The 27,810-nt window shown below is 40.4% G+C and overlaps 1 protein-coding gene across 7 annotated transcripts in view; it reads left to right on the top strand.

Moving 5' to 3' along the window:
* Positions 1-16,371: 16,371 nt before the first annotated feature.
* Oprm1 (opioid receptor, mu 1) overlaps positions 16,372-27,810 on the top strand; it is a 253,689-nt gene continuing 242,250 nt past the window's right edge. For 4 of the 7 annotated variants that reach the window (NM_001304740.1, NM_001304738.1, NM_001304736.1 and 1 more), the window contains 1 exon segment: positions 16,372-16,460. Coding sequence is in view for 2 of the 7 variants with exons in the window: in NM_001304736.1 (NP_001291665.1) it covers positions 16,441-16,460 (20 nt within the window). In the remaining 5 variants the exon portion in view is untranslated. 7 annotated transcript variants of the gene reach the window in all.

The following is a 27,810-nucleotide window of genomic DNA, read 5'->3' on the forward strand; positions in this document are numbered from 1 at the left end:
CCTCAGCAGCCATCCCTGGAATACAAGTTTCAGAAACACTGATATCAAACAAGAATGATTTGTTGTTGTGTTGGATCAATAGAAGGACAGGAGGCTGGGAAAGAGGCCCAGTCAGGAAAGTTCTTTCTTTAAGCCTGAGTTTTATCCTCAGCATCATGTAACAAATACAAGCAGAGCAGCATGTGCCTATAACCCCAAGGCTGGGAAAGTAGAAACAGGAGGATTCCTAGGGTTTAGTGGCAAGCCAGTCTAGCCAAATCCATGAGCTGTGGGCTCAGTAAAAGACTCTAAAGAAAATGAGGCAAACAAGTAGTTGAAGAAGACCCTTAATGTCAACCTCTGGCCTCCAATTTCACATGTTCACACAAGTATGCACACACACACACACACACACACACACACACACACACACCCCACTCCATATCATATTTATTCAAATACAATTAAAAATATTGATGTTGTCAGGATCACACAAATGTCTAAACATTCTCCTGTGTTGCCAATGGGTAACTGCAGCCTTAGTTGAATGTGTCTTCCTCCAGATATAACTGAGATGGAGAGGTCCTTGCTTTCTAAACACTCCCAATCAAGAGCATAGCCACTTTTTTAAACCTTCTCAAGATCACTGAACACAAACTCAGATCATAAGAGAAAAGTATGTCTCTCCCTTCTGAGATAATTCACAGTTTCCCCACTGTGTGCCTTTTCCCCTCCTAAAGTAAGAAATGATCCCTACTGCTACTATGGGTGCATCTTTGCTGGGCTTTGGCTAGAATGCACAGTCAGCCTTTCTGTGTGTGTATCGTAAGATTATGTGAGTGGTTTTTGAGTCAAATCTGGATGCTTCCTTTGAATGGTTTCAGAACATGTAAAATTTGTAAGGCTTTGAAACACATTTACAATACTTATTTTGATATGTCATAGCTATAAATCATCACTGAATATCAAAACTACTCGATAGATTGCACTCTTGGTGTATTCAAATATCTACATGGTATTTTCTCCCTGAGAAAAACCATGGGTTTATATCATTGTAAGCCTATAGTTTGTTTCTGTCCTTCAACAAACACATCCTTTTTTTAACTGTCACTGTTAATGAAGCATAAAAATGAAATGCATGTTTAAAGTCCATTGTGATATAGAAGGCAATGTCATTAAAACCTCAAATGAATGTCCCATGAAATCTCAACATTACAGTTACCTAAGCAAGACCAGCATAATGATAATACTGGGTGACATGTCCATGTCAATGTGGGTGAAGGGATTTCACAAAGTCCTTCACCTGTATGAAAGGTACATGCAATTGGTGACTGCTGAGAGAATTGGTTTCTCCAGGGATGAGCTTCCTGACAGGTTAACCAATCTAGCATGGTCAGCCATAAACACATGTACATACAACCAACACTAAATGGACTCATGTGTGTGTGAGTGCTTGTGTGAGTATGCAACTGTGTGTATGCATGCATATGTGTGTGCATGTGTCTGTATGTATTCATGTGTGTGCATGTGTTTGTGTGTGTTCATGTGTGTGCATGTGTTTGTGTGTGTTCATGTGTGTGCATGCATGCATGTGTGTGAGTGCATGTATGTGTGTAAGAAGACTAGGTTATGAATTTGAAAGAGATTGGGGAAACAGACTTGGAAGAAGTTGGAGGCGGAAGAAAGTGGAGGTGGAAATGGTGTAAATATAGTATTTGTGTATGAAGTTCTCAAAACACACACAAAAAAATAAATGAAATAAATGTCTATCAGCTTAAAAGGGCAAGCAGAAAGAAATTCAAAGAGAGAAGCCAGAACTAAATGCCATCTAAATGGAAAGGCACCCAAAATAAAATAAGCTTCAAGTTCTTTTCTTCTAACTGAAATGGAGTAAAAAAAGAACCAGTAATCCTATCTGATATAATTGTACAAAATGTGTAAACATATTTTATGAAGTCCTGAAGATATTAGATGGTTAGACAAAAAGACAGCAATCAGTGAGACACGGGATATATATTAGAGTGTGAAATTACCCCAGCTTGGTGATGTAAGAGATGTAAGGGAGAAGAAGTCCAGCTAGAGACACAAAGAGGGGGACGGATTAATCATTGCTCTCAGAAACTAACTACAGACATGTTAGCTGCACAGACAAGTTATCTGCACAAGACTGGACTATCAAGATTTTCATCATAGATGAGGGAGAGATGTATGAGAACCCTCTCCCCTTTCCCAGAGGGACCATGGGTAATTAAAGCTTGTTTGCAAAGGAGTCTCATTTCTTCATGACATGGCTCCAAATAAGTTGCCTTTGTCCCACTGAATAACTAACTCCCCCTCCGCACCAGGACAAATAACTAAATAAAAGTTCAGTGGATAACCCAGAGAAAGGAGCCGTGACAGTAGGAGGCGGACTTACCGGGAAGAAGAGCAATGAGAATAGGGGAATGAGAGAGGTGAACAAGGGAGGTGAAGTGACTAAAATGAGTTATGAATTCAAATGTACGAAGTGAACAAACAACGTAAAATGAGAAGAAAATACATTAAAAGGGCTCAGCAAAGCAGGCCAACTACAGTTAACTGGGCAGACCCTAGAGAAAGGGGCGAGCAGCAGAGCAGAATCCTAGTTCGCCCTGCTCCTCAGCCCACAGTGCTCTGGACTACTATGTAGGAACACTGCTTCCCGCGGGAGAAAGAACCTCTCTCTCAAAGGAAGAGGAGAGTACCTGTCACTCTGCGTTTCTGACAGGCCATTGGTGTTCCTCTCCCTATCCACCAGTAGGGAAACGCCTACAGGCAGAGTAAATCATTAAAGGGGTTTTCTGTCATTCAGGACTCCTGAAAGGTACATGCCGAGGACAGGAAACGATGCAATTTTATCTTCCCACACAGTCTTTGAGGCCCACGAGTTCCTCTATTTTCTCCTTATTGATTTCTTCTCCGATCTCTATTATTCCCATTCCTTTGTTCACTGTGCAGTTGACTTCCTCTTTTTCTCTAGTCCTTTCCAGTGAAAACAGAAATCTGCTGGAGGACCTTAGCACATAAATTTCCCAGTACTGCTTAAAGCCACATCATATACATTTTTAAATGCTCTGTTTTTGTTTTTCTTAATTTTGAAAGACTTTTTGTCTGAGAGATTTTTATTTTTTATTGGATATTTTTATTTACACTTCAAATATTATCCCCTTTCCCAGTTTCTCATCCATAAACCCCCTATCCCATCTCCCCATCCCTTCTTCTATGAGGTGTTCCCTGACCCATTCACCCACCCCTTCCTGCCTCCCTGCCCTGACATTCCCCTACACTGGGGGCTCCAGCCTTGGCAGGAACAAGGGCTTCTCCTCCCATTAGTGCCCAACAAGGCCATCCTCTGCTATGCAGCTGGAGCCATGGGTCTGTCCATGTGTACTCTTTGGTTGGTGGTTTAGTCCCTGGGAGCTCTGGTTGGTTGATATTGTCGTTCTTAGTGAGTTGCAAACCCCTTCAGCTCCTTCAATCCTTCCTCTAACTCCTCCAATGGGGACCCAGTTCTCAGTTCAATGGTTGGCTGCTAGCATTTCTTTCTGTATTTGTAATGCTCTGGCTGAGCTTCCCAGGAGACAGCTATAACAGGCTCCTGTCAGCATGCACTTCTTGGCATCAGCAATATTGTCTGGGTTTGGTGGCTGTATGCATATGGGCTGGATTCACAGATGGGGCAGGTTCTGAATGGCCAATCCTTCAATCTCTGCTCCAAACATTGTGTTTGTATCCCCTCCTATGAATATTTTTGTTCGCCCTTCTAAGAAAGACTGAAGCATTTGCACTTTAGTCGTCCTTTTTCTTGAGCTTTGTGTGGTCTGTGGGTTGTATCTTGGGTACAAGCTTTTGGATATCCGAGCTTTTGGGCTAATATCCACTTACCAGTGAGTGCATACCATATGTGGGTTTTTTTGGGGTATTGGGTTACCTCACTCAGGATGATATTTTCTAGTTCCATCCATTTGCCTATGAATTTCATGAAGTCGTTGTTTTAATAGGTTTGTAAAATTTTTATATAACTTACCAATAAAGAATCATAAGGAATTTTATACTAAAATAATGATTTGAGGAGCTAGAGAAATGGCTAGCTGTTAATAGCACATAATGCTCATTCAGAGGTCATAAGTTCAATTCCTAGCACCCATGTCAGGCACCTCACAACCACTGTAACTCCATCGTTCTGTGGACACCCACACTCACATGCAGGCATACACACTTGCACATGTGCAAACATGCATGCATGTATACACACAATTTAAAAATAAATCTTTTGAAATAATTACCCAGCATACATATAATTTATTAAACATAAAATACATTTGCATGTAAATATGATGAGTGTTCTTATTTTCACATAAGAACTTAAGCTTTGGCTGAATATTTGATGCTGCTGGATGAAAGCACTTTCAGTGGTTTTCAGAGTTGGGATCAATGTGTTGATTTTGTAATTGTCAACACTGTGAGCACTGCTTTACATAAACCCACAGTATAAAACGGCAGATGATGATTAAGGGGCAGTGCAGAAATTGTTCAAAATCCTGTTTCCATCTCCAGTCAAAATTAATTAAACAATGGGTTTTTTTTAATTAAACTCAAATTGGCAATTCAAACAGCAACTTTTAAAATCAGACATTCTAACAATGCAACTCAGTGATTTTTAACCAATCTGATCCTTACATGGCAAGAAGTAGTAGTCAAAATAAAAACTGTAAACCTTTGCTCTCCATAGTTAAATCAGGATGTTTCTTTAAGAGCAGGAAACTCTAAATGAAATGTAAAATCCCTGCAGTCCACAGAATACAAGTCTCAAATGTCAGCAGAGGCTTTTCAGAGAATACTGTTGGCATTGTGTACCAGGGTATCATGTGCAGTAAAAAGTGTGTGTCGTAAGCTCGAAATGAAGGCTGCAGTGAAGTTACACTGTGCAACCGCAGGAGGTGTGGCCCAGACACCTCAAGTTCATGTCCTGTTTGACTGTGAATTATGCTCATTGCATGTTTGGGAAGTTTTTATTTTTGCCGATTTTTTTATCACCTCACCTTCTGTCACATGACCCCATAGGGAGTCATGACTCACAGTTTGAAATGATCGCTCTTGCTCAAGCTCATGTACACTTAGAAAGTTCATGGTTTGCTCAATGCGGAGTAGTGTTCCCCGTGTTAGTTCAAGTTGCATGAGGCTTCCCAGGGTTTCCATGTTGGTCTCGATGTGCTGTGCCAATCAGCGCTGAGGACTGGGATTGCACACTTGTCTATTTCTCACAGCTGTTAGCCTACATTTCAGCTCTCCCTTGTTGTATTATTAAGCACTGTTTTAAAAGCATAAATATTTAGAAATAATAGTTCTAATGATTGACTAATTTATATCGCAAAAAGGCTTTCTTTACTATGGATAGCAATATTATTTTGAGTTCCACTTCAAGTGATGTTAAAATAGCCAACTCATATTTCTTTTAATAAATTAATATGAAATATCTCTGCCATTTATTTATTGGTTCATTTATAGTCATTTTTATTCTCTGACAACTCCATATATGTATATGTTTCATCTTTATTTTTCTTTTCTTCTCCATATATATACACATACATACATACATATATATATATATATATATATATATATATATATATATATATGACAAACTGCCTGGCACTGTCCTACCACGTTGCTGCTACTGCCATCGTGCCCATTCATCACCCTTTTGTATCTCACTTTAGGCATTGTTTTGTTAAATTAGTAGGCTTGGTGGCCTTTTCTACGGTACTATATGCTTTTAACCATGCCCAGTGTTCTTACCCTCAATCATTAAGGTCTTCTCGAGAAGCCTGGCATAAGGATGTATATCTGGTCTCCACCCGCCATTCTAAAGCTTTCCTCGTTTCTTGAACATATGGACTATAATTCCACACAGTCATCTCAGGTCTGAGCCGAGCTGTCTCACCATCTTTGCCTCCTCGTTCTATCATGTATGCTGCTTTACATTGTTCAGGTTGATTGATTTCTCTCCGCACCATGAATCCTGTTTCACTGTTTCATGGACACGTCAGGTAACATTGCATTATAGTATACCAAAACTATCCATTTTACCTTGCTATGCATGTAGTATTTTTATTAATATTCTCCACTATTTCCTAGGACAGACATAATTTACTTGGAAACAATTTAATCAGCTTAGGGCTTGCTTTTAAGATTTGTTAGGTAGGACTAGAGATGCCTTTCTTCTAAATGTCATTTTCCCTCTGCTCCGTCCTTCCTTCGATGTCCTGTGTCTTGCATCAGGACATACTCTCAGCTTTCATTCAAAGATCCATTGACTTCATCCTCAGGCACTTCCTCTGGCCTCTCAGGAAAGTGTTTACAAAAGCACACTGAGAAACACGAGGAAGCTCTCCAGGGCTCTCTATATTGAAGACCTACTTGAATGCTGCTCTCTTGCCTACATGAGTCAATTTGGTCTCCTAAATTTCTCTCTTTAACTCAAAGAGACATCCAGGTTCTGACTGGGATTTCGTTCCTACACTACAGCCTCAGAATTCCAGACGGGAAGTTGGAGCACCACCCAGGCCAATCTTAGATATTTCTGGTCTCCCTCCCAGTTTCACTTTTTGTTGCCTGACTTCCAAAATCTTGAAAATCATTTTCTTAAACCTTTACTTCTTTCAAGAAAAAAGCAACAACTACTCTGAATACCCACCCACCCCTGGACGCAGAAATCCCTGTATTAGGTTTAAATCCACACGCTGTTGGTCCCCAGTAAGGAAAGAATTAAAATGTGATGTGCAACGTTCTGCTTCTGCCTAAGTATTTACTTATTGGTGAAGGAGAGGAACCTGTGGTGAATAAGAATGGTAGGAGATTTATAGCTCTTCAATATTTTCTCACATTTAACTGAAGGGGAAAAGAAATAGTTCTCTTAGTAAGAACATCTTAGTCTCTGGCTTGTGCTGAGTACTGTGGTCTATGACTTCCCCATGAGCTTCAGCAAAGGGAGAAGGTCCCCATGCCCATCCCAGGGCAACACATAGATAGTACCTACTTGTTGTGAACGTTGTTTTTTCTCTGACTTGAGAACAGCAGAGAGAATCACTCGGGAAATCAGAGGCTAAGAAGTATATTCAGTTGTGCTCCCATTTACTGCCTCTTTATAGACTTCAAATTGCACTTGGACTGAAGTTCGTAGAGGTTTTAATAAATGTAAACCCCAGGAGCTCATAAATCATACCCTAACCTCTATAACTATAATTGTTCTTTATTTTTCTCTGCCCTAAGGAATGCTGGCACGAAACATATCTGGAAATATGTTTTTCTCTCTATTTCATTTATGTGTTGATTTAATAAATATTTATTGAGTACCTACTATGTCCTGTCACTGTCTGTGAAGCTAAGGAAATAAAGACAGCCTCTTCACTAATTAAATCTACACTCTGATGAGGAAATTGGTAAACAGACAAATGAGTCTGTTTAATATAAACAGTGATGGGTACTGTTAAGGAAATTAGCAATATTGCGACACAACAAAAAGACAATGAATTTTGTTCTTATAGGTGAGTCCTACTTCACTAACATATAGAGAGATCCACTGAATGAGGAGGTAGCACAAAGGAGAACATACACAAGGATACATTTGGTTAATGTGGACTAAGAAAGGGGAGAATTCGGCATGTTCAAAAATGAAGTAAAATGCCGTCGCTCATGTTCAGCTAGAAAGAGGATAAACCTGGATGGATTTGGTAGATAAATAAAATCTATACGGCAGTCTGACCTGCAATGACCAAGAGGCATCTAAATCACGGAAACTGTAAAATAGACCTTACATTCTACAAGGATCACTCTGGGACCCACAGAGATGCCTCAGCCAGTAAAATACTTAAAAGAATGAGCTCAGATCCCCACATGCCTGTCAAAAGAGACCTGGGTATAGCCAGGGTACTTGTAACTCCACTCGTAACAGATCAGGCAGGCAGATGCCTGAATGCTCACAGAGTAGCTCGCCTCAGCTACATGGCAAAGTTCCAGGCCATAAAGACCCTGCATCAAAGAAAGCATAAAAAGCACCCAAGGAATGACATCCAAAGTTGTCCTGTGATACAGATATTATATATATATGTATGTATATATATATACATATATATATAAAGTTTTCCTATGATCAACATACATACATATATGCATCATACATACATGATCCCCATATAGGCTGCATCTACTCACCTGTCCATTTTTCTACCCCTCCCCCACACACACAAGGACCTCTCTAGTTTTCATGGATATGCCACATTAAAATAAACAAGAGTTTGTAGAGTCAGGTCTAAGTCAATCAACACAGCACAATTATTCCACAACAAATACATTGATTAAAACATTGTATTGTACCTTGAATGTATACACAATCATTTTTATCTAGAAAGAAAACTTTAACTATTGTGTTAGTGACTTTGACATTGTACAATACATCATAATTTCAAAACTGCTATTATGTTTTCTGTAGATAAACATTTTCTTGAATAGAGGGTAAAAAGAAGTGTGTTTTATACTACATGATCGAAGAGCTAAAGATGTGGGGAGAGGGGGCTGGAATAAACATGTTAGTTCCATGCAGAGTTAAATCAAGGACAAACAACCGAACCCGTTTGTATCTACGTTGCTATATTTAAACAACCAACCAGGGACCTTGTATATAGAAATTGGAAATTTTCTTGGTAGTTTTCATAAAATGTAAAAGTGCTCCAAAAACAAAAATGTGTCTAACAAAATAATAAACAATTCAAAATGAAACAAGAATACAGGTATAGCAATCAATCTGAGACCAAGGATGGAAACAAAACACTTAGTATACAGTGGCAGCCAAAAGGTAAAGGAGCAGTGCACAAGGTTACGAGTTTGGACAGAGGGTTTGTTTATGAATGGAGGGGTGGATTATTCACAACATTTTAAAAGGGTTAAGTGTTTTTACACGTAAGGACTACAGACTTCAGTAAATAACAATTGTCCTAGCTTGCCTCTCTGTTACTGCGATAAGACACTGGACAAAGAAACTTAGGGGGAAAAGGATTTATTTCACTTATAGCTTACCATCCATCATCTATCAGCAGAGGAGCTCAAGACAGGAACTAGAAACCGGAACTAAAGCAGAGAACATAGAGAATGTTTCCTGGCTTGCTCTTCATGGATAGCTCAGGGTGCTTTCTTGTACAGCACAGACTAACCTCCCAGGCATTCTTCCACCATCTGTGGGATGGGCCTTCCACAACAATCACTAATTAAGAAAATGTCCCTCAGACATAAATTTCCCTCTTCTCAGCTGAGAATCCCTCTTCACCAATATGTCAAGTTGACAACAAAACCAAGGACAGTAATAGTCATTCATTTCGATATTCTCTCTTTTTTTTCTTTTTTTTTTTCTTTTCTTTTTTTTTTTTTGGGAGCTGGGGACTGAACCCAAGGCCTTGCACTTGCTAGGCAAGTGCTCTACCACTGAGCTAAATCCCCAACCCCCCGATATTCTCTCTTAAAGGACACACCTGAACAGCAGCGCAGATCTTCCTGGTTGCTGCCGCTACAGAGAGCTCATGGGCAGCACCCCACGAGCGAACTTGAGCCTTGGGACCACAGGTAAGACCAACTTTTCTGCTGCAAGAGACCTGCCTGGTGAACTCGGGACACACAGAGGCAGAATTCCTCTAGGACCAGGCACTTCCTGTGTTTAACGGGAGTCCCACACCCGCGGATCCCGGCCCGCAGCAGCTCTCTGCTCCCAGACCCCGTGGGAGAGAGACCTCACCGGCTGGTCAGGTGGGCACTCCTGAGGCTGCAGAGCGGAAGAGACCACCAACACTGCCCACCCCTGCCCACATCCCTGGCCCAAGAGGAAACTGTATAAGGCCTCTGGGTTCCCGTGGGGGAGGGCCCAGGAGCGGCAGGACCCCTGCACCTGAGACACCACCAGAACCTGAAGGAACAGACCGGATAAACAGTTCTCTGCACCCAAATCCCGTGGGAGGGAGAGCTAAACCTTCAGAGAGACAGACACGCCTGGGAAACCAGAAGAGACTGCACTCTGCACACATTACTGATTCCAGAAGAAAACACCAAACGCCATCTGGAACCCTGGTGCACTGAAGCTCCTGGAAACGGCGGCGCAGATCTTCTTTGTTGCTTCTGCCACAGAGAGCTTGTGGGCAGCACCCCAAGAGCGAACTTGAGCCTCAGGACCACAGGTAAGACCAACTTTCCTGCTGCAAGTGACCTGCCTGGTGAACTCAAGACACAGGCCCACAGGAACAGCTGAAGACCTGTAGAGAGGAAAAACTACACGCTCGAAAGCAGAACACTCTGTCCCCATAACTGGCTGAAAGAAAACAGGAAAACAGGTCTACAGCACTCCTGACACACAGGCTTATAGGACAGTCTAGCCACTGTCAGAAATAGCAGAACAAAGTAACACTAGAGATAATCTGATGGCGAGAGGCAAGCACAGGAACCCAAGCAACAGAAACCAAGACTACATGGCACCATCGGAGCCCAATTCTCCCATCAAAACAAACATGGAATATCCAAACACACCAGAAAAGCAAGATCTAGTTTCAAAAATCATATTTGATCATGATGCTAGAGGACTTCAAGAAAGACGTGAAGAACTCCCTTAGAGAAACACATGAAAACATTAATAAACAAGTAGAAGCCTACAAAGAGGAGACACAAAAATCCCTAAAAGAATTCCAGGAAAACACAATCAAACAGTTGAAGGAATTAAAAATGGAAATAGAAGCAATCAAGAAAGAACACATGGAAACAACCCTGGATATAGAAAACCAAAAGAAGAAACAAGGAGCTGTAGATACAAGCTTCACCAACAGAATACAAGAGATGGAAGAGAGAATCTCAGGAGCAGAAGATTCCATAGAAATCATTGACTCAACTGTCAAAGATAATGTAAAGCGGAAAAAGCTACTGGTCCAAAACATACAGGAAATCCAGGACTCAATGAGAAGATCAAACCTAAGGATAATAGGTATAGAAGAGAGTGAAGACTCCCAGCTCAAAGGACCAGTAAATATCTTCAACAAAATCATAGAAGAAAACTTCCCTAACCTAAAAGAAGAGATACCCATAAGCATACAAGAATCCTACAGAACTCCAAATAGATTGGACCAGAAAAGAAACACCTCCCGTCACATAATAGTCAAAACACCAAACGCACAAAATAAAGAAAGAATATTAAAAGCAGTAAGGGAAAAAGGTCAAGTAACATATAAAGGCAGACCTATCAGAATCACACCAGACTTTTCACCAGAAACTATGAAGGCCAGAAGATCCTGGACTGATGTCATACAGACCCTAAGAGAACACAAATGCCAGCCCAGGTTACTGTATCCTGCAAAACTCTCAATTAACATAGATGGAGAAACCAAGATATTCCATGACAAAACCAAATTTACACAATATCTTTCTACAAATTCAGCACTACAAAGGATAATAAATGGTAAAGCCCAACATAAGGAGGCAAGCTATACCCTAGAAGAAGCAAGAAACTAATCGTCTTGGCAACAAAACAAAGAGAATGAAAGCACACAAACATAACCTCACATCAAAATATGAATATAACAGGAAGCAATAATCACTATTCCTTTATATCTCTCAACATCAATGGCCTCAACTCCCCAATAAAAAGACATAGATTAACAAACTGGATACGCAACGAGGACCCTGCATTCTGCTGTCTACAGGAAACACACCTCAGAGACAAAGACAGACACTACCTCAGAGTGAAAGGCTGGAAAACAACTTTCCAAGCAAATGGTCGGAAGAAGCAAGCTGGAGTAGTCATTCTAATATCAAGTAAAACCAATTTTCAACTAAAAGTCATCAAAAAAGATAAGGAAGGACACTTCATATTCATCAAAGGAAAAATCCACCAAGATGAACTCTCAATCCTAAATATCTATGCCCCAAATACTAGGGCACCTACATATGTAAAAGAAACCTTACGAAAGCTCAAAACAAACATTGCACCTCACACAATAATAGTAGGAGATTTCAACACCCCACTCTCATCAATGGACAGATCATGGAAACAGAAATTAAACAGAGACGTAGACAGACTAAGAGAAGTCATGAGCCAAATGGACTTAACAGATATTTATAGAACATTCTATCCTAAAGCAAAAGGATATACCTTCTTCTCAGCTCCTCATGGTACTTTCTCCAAAATTGACCATATAATTGGTCAAAAAACGGACCTCAACAGGTACAGAAAGATAGAAATAATCCCATGCATGCTATCGGACCACCACGGCCTAAAACTGGTCTTCAATAACAATAAGGGAAGAATGCCCACATATACGTGGAAATTGAACAATGCTCTACTCAATGATAACCTGGTCAAGGAAGAAATAAAGAAAGAAATTAAAAACTTTTTAGAATTTAATGAAAATGAAGGTACAACATACCCAAACTTATGGGACACAATGAAAGCTGTGCTAAGAGGAAAACTCATAGCGCTGAGTGCCTGCAGAAAGAAACAGGAAAGAGCATATGTCAGCAGCTTGACAGCACACCTAAAAGCTCTAGAACAAAAAGAAGCAAATACACCCAGGAGGAGTAGAAGGCAGGAAATAATCAAACTCAGGGCTGAAATCAACCAAGTAGAAACAAAAAGGACCATAGAAAGAATCAACAGAACCAAAAGTTGATTCTTTGAGAAAATCAGCAAGATAGATAAACCCTTAGCCAGACTAATGAGAGACACAGAGAGTGTGTCCAAATTAACAAAATCAGAAATGAAAAGGGAGACATAACTACAGATTCAGAGGAAATTCAAAAAATCATGAGATCTTACTATAAAAGCCTATATTCAACAAAACTTGAAAATCTGCAGGAAATGGACAATTTCCTAGACAGATGCCAGGTACCGAAGTTAAATCAGGAACAGATAAACCAGTTAAACAACCCCATAACTCCTAAGGAAATAGAAGGAGTCATTAAAGGTCTCCCAACCAAAAAGAGCCCAGGTCAAGACAGGTTTAGTACAGAATTCTATCAGACCTTCATAGAAGACCTCATACCAATATTATCCAAACTATTCCACAAAATTGAAACAGATGGAGCACTACCGAATTCCTTCTATGAAGCCACAATTACTCTAATACCTAAACCACACAAAGACCCAACAAAGAAAGAGAACTTCAGACCAGTTTCCCTTATGAATATCGACCCAAAAATACTCAATAAAATTCTGGCAAACCGAATCCAAGAGCACATCAAAACAATCATCCACCATGACCAAGTAGACTTCATCCCAGGCATGCAGGGATGGTTTAATATACGGAAAACCATCAACGTGATCCATTATATAAACAAACTGAAAGAACAAAACCACATGATCATTTCATTAGATGCTGAGAAAGCATTTGACAAAATTCAACACCTCTTCATGATAAAAGTCCTGGAAATAATAGGAATTCAAGGCCCATACCTAAACATAGTAAAAGCCATATACAGCAAACCAGTTGCTAACATTAAACTAAATGGAGAGAAACTTGAAGCAATCCCACTAAAATCAGGGACTAGATAAGGCTGCCCACTCTCTCCCTACTTATTCAATATAGTTCTTGAAGTTCTAGCCAGAGCAATCAGACAACAAAAGGAGGTCAAGGGGATACAGATCGGAAAAGAAGAAGTCAAAATATCACTATTTGCAGATGATACGATAGTATATTTAAGTGATCCCAAAAGTTCCACCAGAGAACTACTAAAGCTGATAAACAACTTCAGCAAAGTGGCTGGGTATAAAATTAACTCAAATAAATCAGTAGCCTTCCTCTACACAAAAGAGAAACAAGCCAAGAAAGAAATTGGGGAAACGACACCCTTCATAATGGACCCAAATAATATAAAGTACCTCGGTGTGACTTTAACCAAGCAAGTAAAAGATTTGTACAATAAGAACTTCAAGACACTGAAGAAAGAAATTGAAGAAGACCTCAGAAGATGGAAAGATCTCCCATGCTCATGGATTGGCAGGATTAATATAGTAAAAATGGCCATTTTACCAAAAGCGATCTATAGATTCAATGCAATCCCCTTCAAAATACCAATCCAATTCTTCAAAGAGTTAGACAGAACAATTTGCAAATTCATCTGGAATAACAAAAAACCCAGGACAGCTAAAACTATCCTCAACAATAAAAGGACTTCAGGGGGAATCACTATCCCTGACCTCAAGCAGTATTACAGAGCAATAGTGATAAAAACTGCATGGTATTGGTACAGAGACAGACAGATAGACCAATGGAATAGAATTGAAGACCCAGAAATGAACCCACACACCTATGGTCACTTGATTTTTGACAAAGGAGCCAAAACCATCAAATGGAAAAAAGATAGCATTTTCAGCAAATGGTGCTGGTTCAACTGGAGGTCAACATGTAGAAGAATGCAGATCGATCCATGCTTATCACCCTGTACAAAGCTTAAGTCCAAGTGGATCAAGGACCTCCACATCAAACCAGACACACTCAAACTAATAGAAGAAAAACGAGGGAAGCATCTGGAACACATGGGCACTGGAAAAAATTTCCTGAACAAAACACCAATGGCTTATGCTCTAAGATCAAGAATCGACAAATGGGATCTCATAATACTGCAAAGCTTCTGTAAGGCAAAGGACACTGTGGTTAGGACAAAACGGCAACCAACAGATTGGGAAAAGTTCTTTACCAATCCTACAACAGATAGAGGCCTTATATCCAAAATATACAAAAAAGTTAGACTGCAGGGAGACAAATAACCCTATTAAAAAATGGGATTCAGAGCTAAACAAACAATTCACAGCTGAGGAATGCCGAATGGCTGAGAAACACCTAAAGAAATGTTCAACATCTTTAGTCATAAGGGAAATGCAAATCAAAACAACCCTGAGATTTCACCTCACACCAGTGAGAATGGCTAAGATCAAAAACTCAGGTGACAGCAAATGCTGGCGAGGATGTGGAGAAAGAGGAACACTCCTCCATTGTTGGTGGGGTTGCAGACTGGTACAACCATTCTGGAAATCAGTCTGGAGGTTCCTCAGAAAATTGGACATTGAACTGCCTGAGGATCCAGCTGTACCTCTCTTGGGCATATACCCAAAAGATGCCCCCACATATAAAAAAGACACGTGCTCCATTATGTTCATAGCAGCCTTATTTATAGTAGCCAGAAGCTGGAAAGAACCCAGATGCCCTTCAACAGAGGAATGGGTACAGAAAATGTGGTACATCTACACAATGGAATATTACTCAGCTATCAAAAACAATGACTTTATGAAATTCGTAGGCAAATGGTTGGAACTGGAAAATATCATCCTGAGTGAGCTAACCCCATCACAGAATGACATACATGGTATGCACTCATTGATAATTGGCTATTAGCCCAAATGCTTGAATTACCCTAGACGCCTAGAACAAATGAAACTCAAGATGGATGATCAAAATGTGAATGCTTCACTCCTTCTTTAAAAGGGGAACAAGAATACCCTCGGCAGGGAAGAGAGAGGCAAAGATTAAAACAGAGACTGAAGGAACACCCATTCAGAGCCTGCCCCACATGTGGCCCATACATATACAGCCACCCAATTAGACAAGATGGATGAAGCAAAGAAGTGCAGACTGACAGGAGCCGGATGTAGATCGCTCCTGAGAGACACAGCCAGAATACAGCAAATACAGAGGCGAATGCCAGCAGCAAACCACTGAACTGAGAATATGACCCCCGTTGAAGGAATCAGAGAAAGAACTGGAAGAGCTTGAAGGGGCTTGAGACCCCATATGTACAACAATGCCAAGCAACCAGAGCTTCCAGGGACTAAGCCACTACCTAAAGACTATACATGGGCTGACCCTGGACTCTGACCTCATAGGTAGCAATGAACATCCTAGTAAGAGCACCAGTGGAAGGGGAAACCCTGGGTCCTGCTAAGACTGAACCCCCAGTGAACTAGACTGTTGGGAGGAGGGCGGCAATGGGGGGAGGGTGGGGAGGGGAACACCCATAAGGAAGGGGAGGAAGGAGGGGGATGTTTGCCCAGAAACCGGGAAAGGGAATAACACTCGAACTATATATAAGAAATACTCAAGTTAATAATAATAAAAAAAAAAAGATTAAAAAAAAAAAAGGACACAGCTTATGGTGTTCCTTGTAACTTTGGTGGCCAGAGATGCATCGATCAAATCACCATAAGACACTTTCAATATTCTATCTGAACATAGCAAACTAGAATTTGAATTGCAAATCTTGGCCAGGCTGACTCTGGCTCTTCACTGTATAGGCACCGGTGATTGTCCAGTTCTCTCTTCCCATAAGTCATTTTGCTGTCCTTGAAAAGAGAATGAAGAGGAACACCGAAACTGGGAAGCCCTCCAGGCTCTTTCAGAGAGAATATTCTACAGAGCTTAAAGGATGGGATCTGGTCCAATGCTGTAAGCTTTCTCCAAGTCCGCATTCCAAAAACTGGACAGGGAGATAGAAATCAAGAGGGGAAGTTACCTCAGGTGGGCTTCTCTTCAGAGTGTAGCGATGGCTTTGCCTGAACTAATTGCCTCTCTTTTCTGCTAACAAGGCAATTTAGTCACGAGAATCTGGCTGGGCTGGGTTGCTAAGATGAAGGGAAAAGGCTCTGCTTTTATGCAGCCATAGTCTCTTGTTCTTGCGTGCAGTAAATGTCATTGTAGAAGGACCAGCCCTTCCAGCCCTTCAAAGTCTTTGCTATTACATGGAGTGCAGAACTCTGAAAACCCTCTCAGATATTAGCAGAAAGAGCAGTGGAGGGTGAATGAATGGAATGGAACAGGGGAAAAAAGAGAACACAACCTTATTTTATTGTAGGAATCTTTTCTACCTGGTTTGCTGGAAGAGCTACTGGATGTTCATTTATCTTTTTTTCTTTTTTCTTTTTTTGCATTTTTATTAGATATATTTCTTTACTTACATTTCAAATATTATTCCCTTTCCCGGTTTCCTGTTCATAAGCCCAGATCCCCTCCCCTCCCCCATACTGTTCTTCCCCCCATTCACCCCCCCCCTTACTGCCTCCCACCCCCGAGATTCCCCTGCACTGGGGGTCCAACCTTGGCAGGACCAAGGGCTTACCCTTTCACTGGTGCCCCAACAAGGTTATTCTCTGCTACATATGCAATTGGAGCCCTGGGTCAGTCCATGTATAGTCTTTCAGTAGTCATTTAGTCCCTGGAAGCTCTGGTTGGTTGGCATTGTTGTTCGTATGGGGTTGCAAACTCTTCAACTCTTTCAATCCTTCCTCTAATTCCTCCAAAGGGGGTCCTATTCTCAGTTCAGTGGTTTGCTGCTAGCACTGACCTCTGTATTGGACATGCTCTGGCTGTGTCTCTCAGGAGAGATCTATATCCAACCCCTTTCAGCATGTACTTTTTAGCTTCATCCATCTTATCTAGTTTGGTGGTTGTATATATGTGGGCCACATGTGGGGCAGGCTCTGAATGGCTGTTCCTTCAGTCGATGCTCTAAACTTTGCTTCCATATCCTCTCCTATCATTTCTTTAATGTTGTCTCGTTTGTCTCTATGATGAGACAGCAGGTAAATGATGAGCAAAAGCCACGGAAATGGTAATTGACAATTGAAGAGTTAAGTGGTGGTGGTGGTAGTGTGTCTGTGTCTGTGTCTGTGTCTGTGTCTGTGTCTGTGTCTGTGTCTGTGTATTTCTTTCTGTTTCCCTTAAGTGCCCTTGGAACAAGAGATAGTTGAGGCCAATTTTTACTGTATATAAAGCATTTCATAGACTGTCTGGATACTTTTAAATTTCATCATACATTTAGAAGTTTGGATAACTCACAGAGGAATCCAGGGCTTTTAGCTCTTAGAAATTAAATATTTAGAAGGAGCAGCCATGGGCAAAAGGAAAGCGATAGAGAGCTTAAACAAATGGAAAAAATGATGAAGATGTGGGTTTCACTATAAATATATACTACGTCATCACTCTCTGCATGTTTATCAGTGCATACATGTATGTGCATTTATAAATGGCCACATGCCAAAAAATATAAGCTTAAATAATTTCAAGCAAAATGATACATATATCTCAATTGCATAGATATAATGAGCAAGGGCTTAAAAAATCATCATAATGATTTTTAAAATAGCTTTGGGATTTCTCCATTTTGCTCACTGAAACATTTTCATTAGTTAAAGGCAGCCATCAGACTAGGATACAAAGAAGAAAGACCCGTGCATTTATTTTATAGATGGACTACTGACACAATTGAGACTGTTAAAATCATGTTACAGAAATGCGAACAGGGAGGATTTTAAAATTGGATTTAAATATATCTACAAGCGAAATGTTCCTTTGATGAAAATGAGAGATCCTTGCAGGTCAAGCTGACTCAACCTTCCAAATACCCAACTTGCAACTAGCAAGCGAATCATTTATTGTTGGACAGCAAGATACAGATTTGAAATCCTCAATATCTTTCATTGCTACTGCACAGGTGTCTTTGTCTTTGTCTTAAGGACACACATGAGGAGAAAAATCATCAAATTTTTGGTACTTAGGAGATGAGACCAATACAATTACTGAAGAACTGAGTATTTATAATAGCCTCTTCAACAAAGACTGAGAATGGGCTAGTTAATAAAATGTGACAATCTAGGATATTTTTGGTCTGGCTTTTTTATTCTTGTAGAATTTCACACATAATGTGTTTGGATTGTATCTTCCCACTGTTTATCCTCTCTTATCCCCTTCTACCTCCCCCAAAAGCTCTTCTTCCCTCCTATTTTTATGTATTCTCCCCACCCCCATCTCTGGGCATATGTGTGTTTGTGTGTACTCCACTGCATTTATTTAGGATTATCTGTCTACATGAGCACAGAGTGGGAGGGTATTGCCTTCAGCGAGGGCAACTTAAAAGTGGTCACACTACTAAGCAATACGACTTCCCTCCCTCATCCACCACTAACTTATCCTCATGGAGGAATGGCCTGACCTATTCAAAACATAATAGTGAGGGGCCCAGTCTTATGCAAGTCCACCACTGCTGGGCTTCATGAATAAAACACCTCCCATTTAGAAGATAGTGCTTCACAGCACTCCTGCCTAGCCTCTGGCTCTGATATTCATTCTGTCCCCCTTTCTGAAATATTCTGTAAGCCCTGAAGCAAGTATTACAGATGTCACTTTTAGAGCGACTTGCTCTCGGCACACTAACCAGTTATGGGATTTCGCATTATCCATCTGCAAACTGCAAACTGAAGCTTCCCTGACCAAAGCTGGGAGGAGAACTAAACTATGGGGCAAACATAAATATTTAGAAGGCAGTTTAATATCAATTCAATTTATCAAAACAATAATAGATTCCCTCTAGGGCATGGGCTTTAACCAGGTCTAAACTACCCCATGTAAATTTTCCTTGTGGAGTAGGCTTAAAATGTAGACAAAAAGCAGTTGGTAGCCCCATAATAAGGACACCACTATTGCACAAATGGACACAGCATGCCTACCATGTTGATATTGTCATTTACAGGGTGTATAACTGCTGATGACCGTCCTCCCCAAGCAGCCTGCCCAGATCCTTCTAACATTATGAAATCTATCCAGCCTTGAGGTTGCTTCCAGCTCAATTACAAGTGTGTAGTGTCTTCTACAACCGTATTTTATCCTCTGGATCTGGTGGATACAGAAGCCTGAACAATCTCAGATTTTAATCAAAGAGGGTTTGGTTGGCAAATGTAAAATATTCTAAAACAAGTAAAGTCATAGAAATAAATGCTTGTAATTGCTCTTGAGCTAGAAACTTACATAATGTAAGTGATTCACAAATTAGTTCTCGGAAAGGGATGGTAAGTAGATCAAGAAGCTTTGTTCTGGGTGATGAACAGATGGATATGCTCTTGCACTAAGAGCTATTAGGAAATTATAAGGTAAAAGAACAAATCTTCAGCTCTGGCTTTGGGCAGAGCACTGGCCTTCATGATGGATAGAGATAGGAAAGAGGCAGACCCCAAAATGAGTCACACAGGGACAAAGCATCCCCAGCTGGGAAGACTCATTGGATCACCATGATCTGGGCACAGGACCAGATACATTACATAGACCAGGGCCCCTTCCTGACAAGACTTCCAAAACTAGACTGCTATTCTCTAAGGCTGACACAGACAGCCAAGAGGGTCTGCCAAGGGCTTCTCTTCTCTGGCCTCTTCCTCATTACTTCTCACTTTTTATCATAATTTAGGAGCCATTGGGAATTGCTTTTTTCCCTCTGTTTAGACCAAGATATACACAGCTCATTACCTCAGCTGCCCTCAGCAAACCCCTTTCAGGACCCCTCAGAAGCTGAAAGCCTTGCTGTTGTTGCTGCTGCTGTTGTTGATGATGATGACAATAATAGTGATGGTGGTGGTGGTAGTGGTGGTAGTGGTGGTGGTGGTGGTGGTGTTCTTTTCTGCTTTCACAAAGTCCTCCATCTTTCTTACTCCTAGTTGTCTGTACCACAATCTTCTTGGTTGTGAGACAAGAGCCAGATAAAAAATAAGTATTGGCTCTTATTAAAGGGCTGTCTCGGATATCACTTCTTCAAAGGGCTACTGACAAACTGGTCAACATTTCAGCAGCCCAGGGTCCAGCCTCAAGTCTTGGATAGCAAGGTAGAATTTTTGACATAATTGCTCATTCTCAATTAAATGTCAATCAATTGCAAGTGCCCCCTTCCTGGCTAGGGATATAGTCTGTGGAATACCACTCCCAATCCTCTAGTACTTATCCATTTACACATGTAAGTGAAAGTGCTCTAAAAATGAAGGAAGGTGAGCATTTCTGCAGCGTGGGCCACTACAACAGAATACTGCAGGACCTCAGGATCAAGCTGCTTACACAGCAGAGCTATGGTCCTCACAGTAAGCCTGTGTGTGTGGTGGTAGTGATGCCAGGGACCTGGTGAGTGTCTTCTTCCTGGGTCTTCACATAGAAGTCAAAAGAGGGAGAAAGCGATCTCAGTGTCCTTCCTTACAGGTATAATAATCTAATCATGAATGCTCTAAGCTCAGAGTCTAATTACCTCCCAAAGGCCCCATCTCCTAGTAATATCCCAACTGAGTAAAAGGTTTCGAATATGAATGAGACTCACAGGAGCCCTACCACTTACCAATGATTTGTTGACAATGAACATTTCTGGGATGAGGGGTTTGGGGTGGGAGAATGCATAATATCTGTTTGTAAAACAAACTCAAAGTGACACACATGACCCTAAACTGTATGGAACACTAAACATATTGAAACCAGGAAATAAGACAAAGAGTTTTGTAAGGGGAACAAGGCTAATAAGGGTGGGAGAAGTGATAGGACCAGGATATACAGTTTACATGGGTGAAATTGTGAAGGAATAAATTTACTAACTAAAAAAAAAAACCTATATGAATGGAGACACTGATTCAATAGCATATGAGTGAACTAGCTCTCCCTGCCCTTGATGATACAGACTTTGAACACAAATTCAGTTAAGCACACAGCCCCAGAAATGCTGCTTTCAACCAGCGACCAAGAGGCAGCAATATGGAAGTGATGTATAACAGAACCTACAAGACGTGACTACGAAACTTCAAAAATATGACATAGAAGATTCTAAGGAGAGTTTCATCTAAATCATTTATATGTTCATATCTGTAGGAGAGAGAAAAGTCTGCCAAGTTCTAGCAGCAATGTCAGTTAGGAGTCCCAGATGATTAACTCATGTTGGCAGAACTGAGAATAATAATTTTGTGGCTTCACCCATCCAATGAATGTTTATTGAAAAACCAATTTCATAGTAGATAAAATTCCCTACCTCCATGAAGTGAAGGTTAAGAGGTAGAACACAAGGACCATGAAAGTAAGTTTTAATTTGTTAGAGGCTGACACACATTAAATAAAGTGCAGAATAAGTGCTAATGGTGAGCCCCTCGTTGCTGACACAAAAGCACTCAGCTATAGGTGCTCATTGCACGTGTGTCTGTAGTCACATGTGGACATTGTCTAAGACCAACTGGATAAAGCTGACCTCAGCTAAGGTGATGGGGCAATTGTGCTTGACTGACATTTGTCTCAATCTCATGTATGCTGGTCTCACCTTCAGGGCCTTAGAGAAGATTAGGAAGACATAGCCAAGGCCTCTTGACCCCTTAGCCTACACCCAGAACCTTGTTGCTTTCCCTGTAGTCAAGTGTCCAGTGAACATGAATATAGGTTACCTTCAGCACCACTAGGACAGAATATGTTATATAATCAACTGAAGGACAGATGTAGTTGGGCTTATACTTGCATACCATAGTTGTTTGGCTCTAGGACGTGCACAGGGTGTCACGGCATCAGAAGCATGTGAGGAAGGCTCTGCTCTCACCTCCTAGAATGCATGAACCAGAGAAAGCAGAAAAGTCACTGAGCACTGAGTGCTAGGTGGAACCTTGAAATGCATGTCCCTAGTGATTGGTTTTCTCCAACTAAGCCTACCCGCTAAAGTCCCCTACAAACTTCTAAAAGAGTGACACCAGCTGGGAACAGCTTCACCAATAATGACGATATTATTGATGCTAGAAGCAAAAGACCAGGCAGATGATACTACCCACTGAGGGAAGACCTGAAGCATCACAAAAGATGACCTAGGGTCAAGATGCATCTACCTTGGTGTGGATGCAACTTTAAAGAGTGATTCTGAATTGACCAATTTTATCTAATTAATCCAATATCTCAAGGGTGATATCTCAAGTCCTATGGTAAAAAGCAAACTTCTTAGTAAGTGATGTAGCCATAATGTGATAATCAAATTGAAAAATTATAAATGTTGCATGTGCCCATTTTAACAGAGTAGCTTCCCAAAGTATCAAGATTATTCTATAAACTTCATATTATAGTACTGAAAGCTAATATAGGTAATTTCTTCTATCATTTCTATTATTCTTAGAGAATATGCTCCCAAAATATCTGTGTGTTAACACATCATCACCAAGGTTACCACCTATAACTGGGAGGTGGTGGAATTTTTAGTAGGTAGAGCCTTATGGAGCACAGTTAAGTAATTCTCCATGTACCCTTTCAAGAATTAGGTGTTCTCTCTCTCTCTCTCTCTCTCTCTCTCTCTCTCTCTCTCTCTCTCTCTCTCTCTCTCTCTGTGTGTGTGTGTGTGTGTGTGTGTGTCTCTCTCTCTGTCTCTCTCTCTGTCTCTCTCTCTCTCTGTCTCTCTCTCTCTCTGTCTCTCCCCCCCCCCGTCCCTCCCTCCCCACTCCTTCCCTCCCTCCCCCTCTCTTTCTCTCTCTCTCCTTGGTTGTGAATATATTAGCTTCTTTTCCTGTTGCTATGTTAAGATACCCAAACAAAAGCAAATTTCGCTGGATGGTGGCGCATGCCTTTAATACCAGCACTTGAGAGGCAGAGGCAAACTGATCTTTAAGTCTGAGACCAGCCTGGTCTACAGAACTATCTCCAGGATAGCCATGGCTACATAGAAAAACCCTGTCTCAAACAAACAAACAAACTAACCAACAAACAAGCAAGCAACTTTAGGGAGAGTTTCTTTTGCTTACAGACATGGGCACAGACCATCATGGTGGAGAAATCTGGGTAACAGAAGCAAGAGGCAGTTGGTCACATTACACCTGCCATCATGAAACAGAAAATGGTTATTGCTGGATCTTGCTTAAGTTTTCCTTGTATGCAGTACAAGATTTGAGACAGAGAATGGTGTCTATATGTTCAGGGTAGGTGTTCTCCTCTCAATTAAATCAAGATAACGCCCAACAAATATGCCCACATATTTTTAAAATATAAAAGAGTTCATAAAATTAAAAAAGACATTTCTATTTTTATTGTGGCAGAATGTTGACCAGAGAAAGTTGAGCAAGAAATTAAAGGCCAATAGTTTTTAGCCCTAAGGAAAGCAAAGCAACTTCAACAGAAACAAAAGCAATTAAAAGTTCACCAAAATATCATCTCTTACTTAATGAGAAAACTCTCTGAAAGGCTGAAACCATCCTGACAAATTAAAGAAATGTCCCATTCAGATACATCTCTTATGGAGTTACAAAATATGCAGTACCCAAGGAGCACAATTTGATAATATGATCAAATCACACACACACACACACACACACACACACACACACACACACACACACGGCATAAAAGAAAACATGATGGAAAGAGTATGCTGTGTTTAAACTAAGACTGAAGGGGACATTATACACACCTGTTTGGGTCTTTTAAAATATAGAGAACAAAACTTCACTTTCAAAAACATTTAACTAAGAGTGCAAGAGGAAATGGGTAGAGAGGCTCTGACCACCTGTTTAGGTTGCCCTTGACTGTGGCTGTACTTGATTCTGATGGAAACTTAAACCGTTGGTGCAATGTAATCATATAACTTTTAAAACTACACTTGAAGAATTTCCACCAAAATGTTTTTAAATCCAAGAGTTCTACTCCAATAGTATAGCGTTGAATTGTTCCCTGAAGCTGGCGCTACATAGCAGGAACTTGAGAATGTGTGAAGTCGCAGTACCTGAGGACTGTTTTCACGACGCCAGGTGTTTTAGCACGCAGCAGAGAGGCTGAGTCTGATCGAGCCTGGAAGTGGAAATCAGTTACCAGCCAAACAAGGCAAAAATCAAGGTATTTAGAAGCACAAAATGCCATCAGTTAACATCATGTTCAGAAATAAAAATATTTACTCCTTCAATGACCCTGATTTCCTTTACACAATCAAGGACAAATATATCTTATACAAATGTCACTTAATTCATTTTCCTACTCAGCTGTCAATCTAGTTTTGACACAGCATTGACTTATTTCCCTGGCTGGTACTTCTCACTTCTACCTTAGAGTGACGATTGCAGTAACAGAACACTATGACCAATGGCAGCACTTAATAATCAACGGAGCTGGCTTACATTTTCAGAGGTTTAATCTATGACATGCTGGGAAGCATGCCAGCACACAGACAGACATGGTACTGGAGAAGGAGCCAAGAGTTATACTTCTGGATCATCAGGAAGCAAGAAGAAAGAATTACTCAGAGCCTGGCTTGAGCATTTGACACCTCAAAGCCCACCCCCCAGTGACAAACTTCCTCCAAGAAGGCCACACCTTATAGGATATATATATATATATATATATGTGTGTGTGTGTGTGTGTGTGTGTGTGTGTGTGTGTGTGTGTGTACGTATGTATGTATGTATGATGTATGTATGTATGTATGTATGTATGTATGTATGCATCTACCTCCCATTTTCCCTACAAGAGAAGCCACAATAAAACGGGGCATTTTTTTCTTGTTTACTATTTTCATCGAGTTCCTGGCACTAATATCTAGCCATGTGGTTGATGGCAAATAAGCATCTTTTAATTAAATGAAAATATGAAGTTTATCTGTTTCATATAGCCAAAACCTTTCCCAGAGAAGTATTATGTTCATAGTACACTGTGTCAAGTCTATAACTCCAGTGCTCAAGACAAATAATATCCGGTAAGACTTTTGATGATAGTGAGTCTAGGGTGGTGATGCCTGGATGGTGGCTGACAGTGGCTAAAGTAGCATTCTATGAAGTCTTTTGTTCTATCCCCTTATAGCTCCTAGTTATCCATCTGTATAGACAAGTAGTCCAGTCACATTACTCAACATAAAGTGTGCATACAGCGTCTGACACACAGTTAGTACCATTTCTATTTGTAAACTGACAGGAAAAATTAAGACATCTGAAGGAGTCATGGGCACTCCCCACATCTCTCTTATCCACATACACATTCTGCTGCAGTCCACACAGGTGACTTGTTGAATTAGTCACATTACTTATAATTCAACTGTTATATTAGAAATATAGCAATGAAATAGTGTATCCTAAGGAAAGCCTACTAAATCAGACCATGTAAATGAAGAGGGTGTGTTACTTCAGAATTGATGCCTCTCATCTTCTACCCCCGTGCACGGTGAAAGGCACCAAGTTGTCTAGTGTATAGCATAAGGAGCTTGCCTCTGGCATTCCATCAGACCAAAGAGCCATTGTTTCTTCTGATTTTTGCTTTGACATACCAGTACTGATACGCAAGTGACCCACCCCCAGGAAGAAAGGAAAAATCTTTTCTTTTCTACTGTCCCCTGATTCTTTCTTCTCTGTCTTTTCTGAATAAAGATGTAAAATCCAAACCTCAACCTACTTCTGGTAAATAATAATAATAGTGCAGTAAATACACGTGGCCTAGCCCAGCAGAGTGGCTTCAGCAGAATGTCGTTTTCTCAGCCAAACTGTAGGTTCAGGAATGAAGGCCCAGCTGATTAAACTGCTGTGTGTTTATAGATGCAGGATACATTTCTCTTCCCATTTCTGTGTTTCTGGAAAGACAAGGCCTACTCTACACACATGTGAGCAGGTTGCACACGAACCCCAACGCTCATTAGTCTTCTCTTTCTCATCACATTTTTCTCTTACAATATTTCTTCACTCACCCTGGCTGCCTACTATCTTCTATGCTCTGGTTTATAGATTCTCTCTTATGCTTTTCTGAACTCAAATATCTATTTATGCGTTTAAAAGTGACTTTAAAGCCCTTTGGTGATCCATGCCTGTAATCATAGAATTAAGGAGGTTAGTGGAAGGAGGATTCTATCGGGAGCGTAAGGACAGCCTGGGCTATGTGATAAATCTTTTCTAAAATATAGGAAGGAAGGGAGGAAGGAAGGAAGGAAGGAAGGAAGGAAGGAAGGAAGGAAGGAAGGAAGGGAGGGAGGGAGGGAGGGAGGGAGGGAGGGAGGAAGGAGGAGAAAAAGGAAGGAAGGAAGGAAAGAGAAGGAGAAAGAAAGAGATGGGGAAGAAAGAATGAAATAGAGAAAGGAAGAACACTGATCTGCTCTTAAAACATTTGACTGCACATAAGAAAGTGTTTTCTAGTGTATTGTATGTTATTGTCACAACAAATTAAATGTTTCTTTTTATATAAGCTGAGTATTCTAATATACAATGCCTAGATGACAGTAGTCTATCAAGTCAATCACTTTGTACGATTATGTATTCTTGTAAATACTACCTCAAAACCTAATCTTGAAATTGCCTTTAAAACTATGTGCCAATGATAAATATATTTATCCCTATGAATTAAAGCTGCATATCTTGTTTAAACTTCAAGATAAAAATCATCTGAGCATGATACAGAAAACAGGCTTGAATGAGTTCCTTAAAATTTCAGAAAACCAACTCTCTAATGTCTAAGAAATGAAGATTTAACCAGCTGTAGCTCGATTAACATAATAACGGCTACTATTGCCACAGTAGTGGCAGGTAGCCGTATCTCCACATGAGAGCATTCAAAAACACTGTGGGGTATTCCCAGTATTGCTGTACTCCATACAGGAAAAGTTTGACACATTGCATTCAGAGCTTGCTTGATACTTCCGATGTGCCCCTCTCTGTATGAATTCCCATCCAAGAAAAAGACCTCTTAACATATTTGCAAATATCGTAAAGTTTGATCTTAAGGTACTTAAATTGACTAAGAAAATACAAGGTGTCTGGAGACACAAGGGTTTTAGAACATTTTTGTTAAGCTCAGAAATAATGTTAAAGTTTCTAAAAGGGCACATGTCTTGTATTTCCAAGAATTTAAATTGTGGACCTTAAAGTAATCTAGAATGAACTTGGTCAGATTCCTTCAATCCAAAGTCTTAGAATTTGCCTAGAAATAAAACAATGTGTAACCACACACTTTTAACAAAGTGAACACATAATATTAGCCAAATATATGTCTGTTTTTACTAATAAATTCGTTTTAACAAAGCAAA

The sequence above is a fragment of the Rattus norvegicus genome, chromosome 1 (assembly GCF_021556685.1).
Source record: "Rattus norvegicus strain SHRSP/BbbUtx chromosome 1, alternate assembly SHRSP_T2T, whole genome shotgun sequence".
Taxonomy (NCBI): Eukaryota; Metazoa; Chordata; class Mammalia; order Rodentia; family Muridae; genus Rattus; species Rattus norvegicus.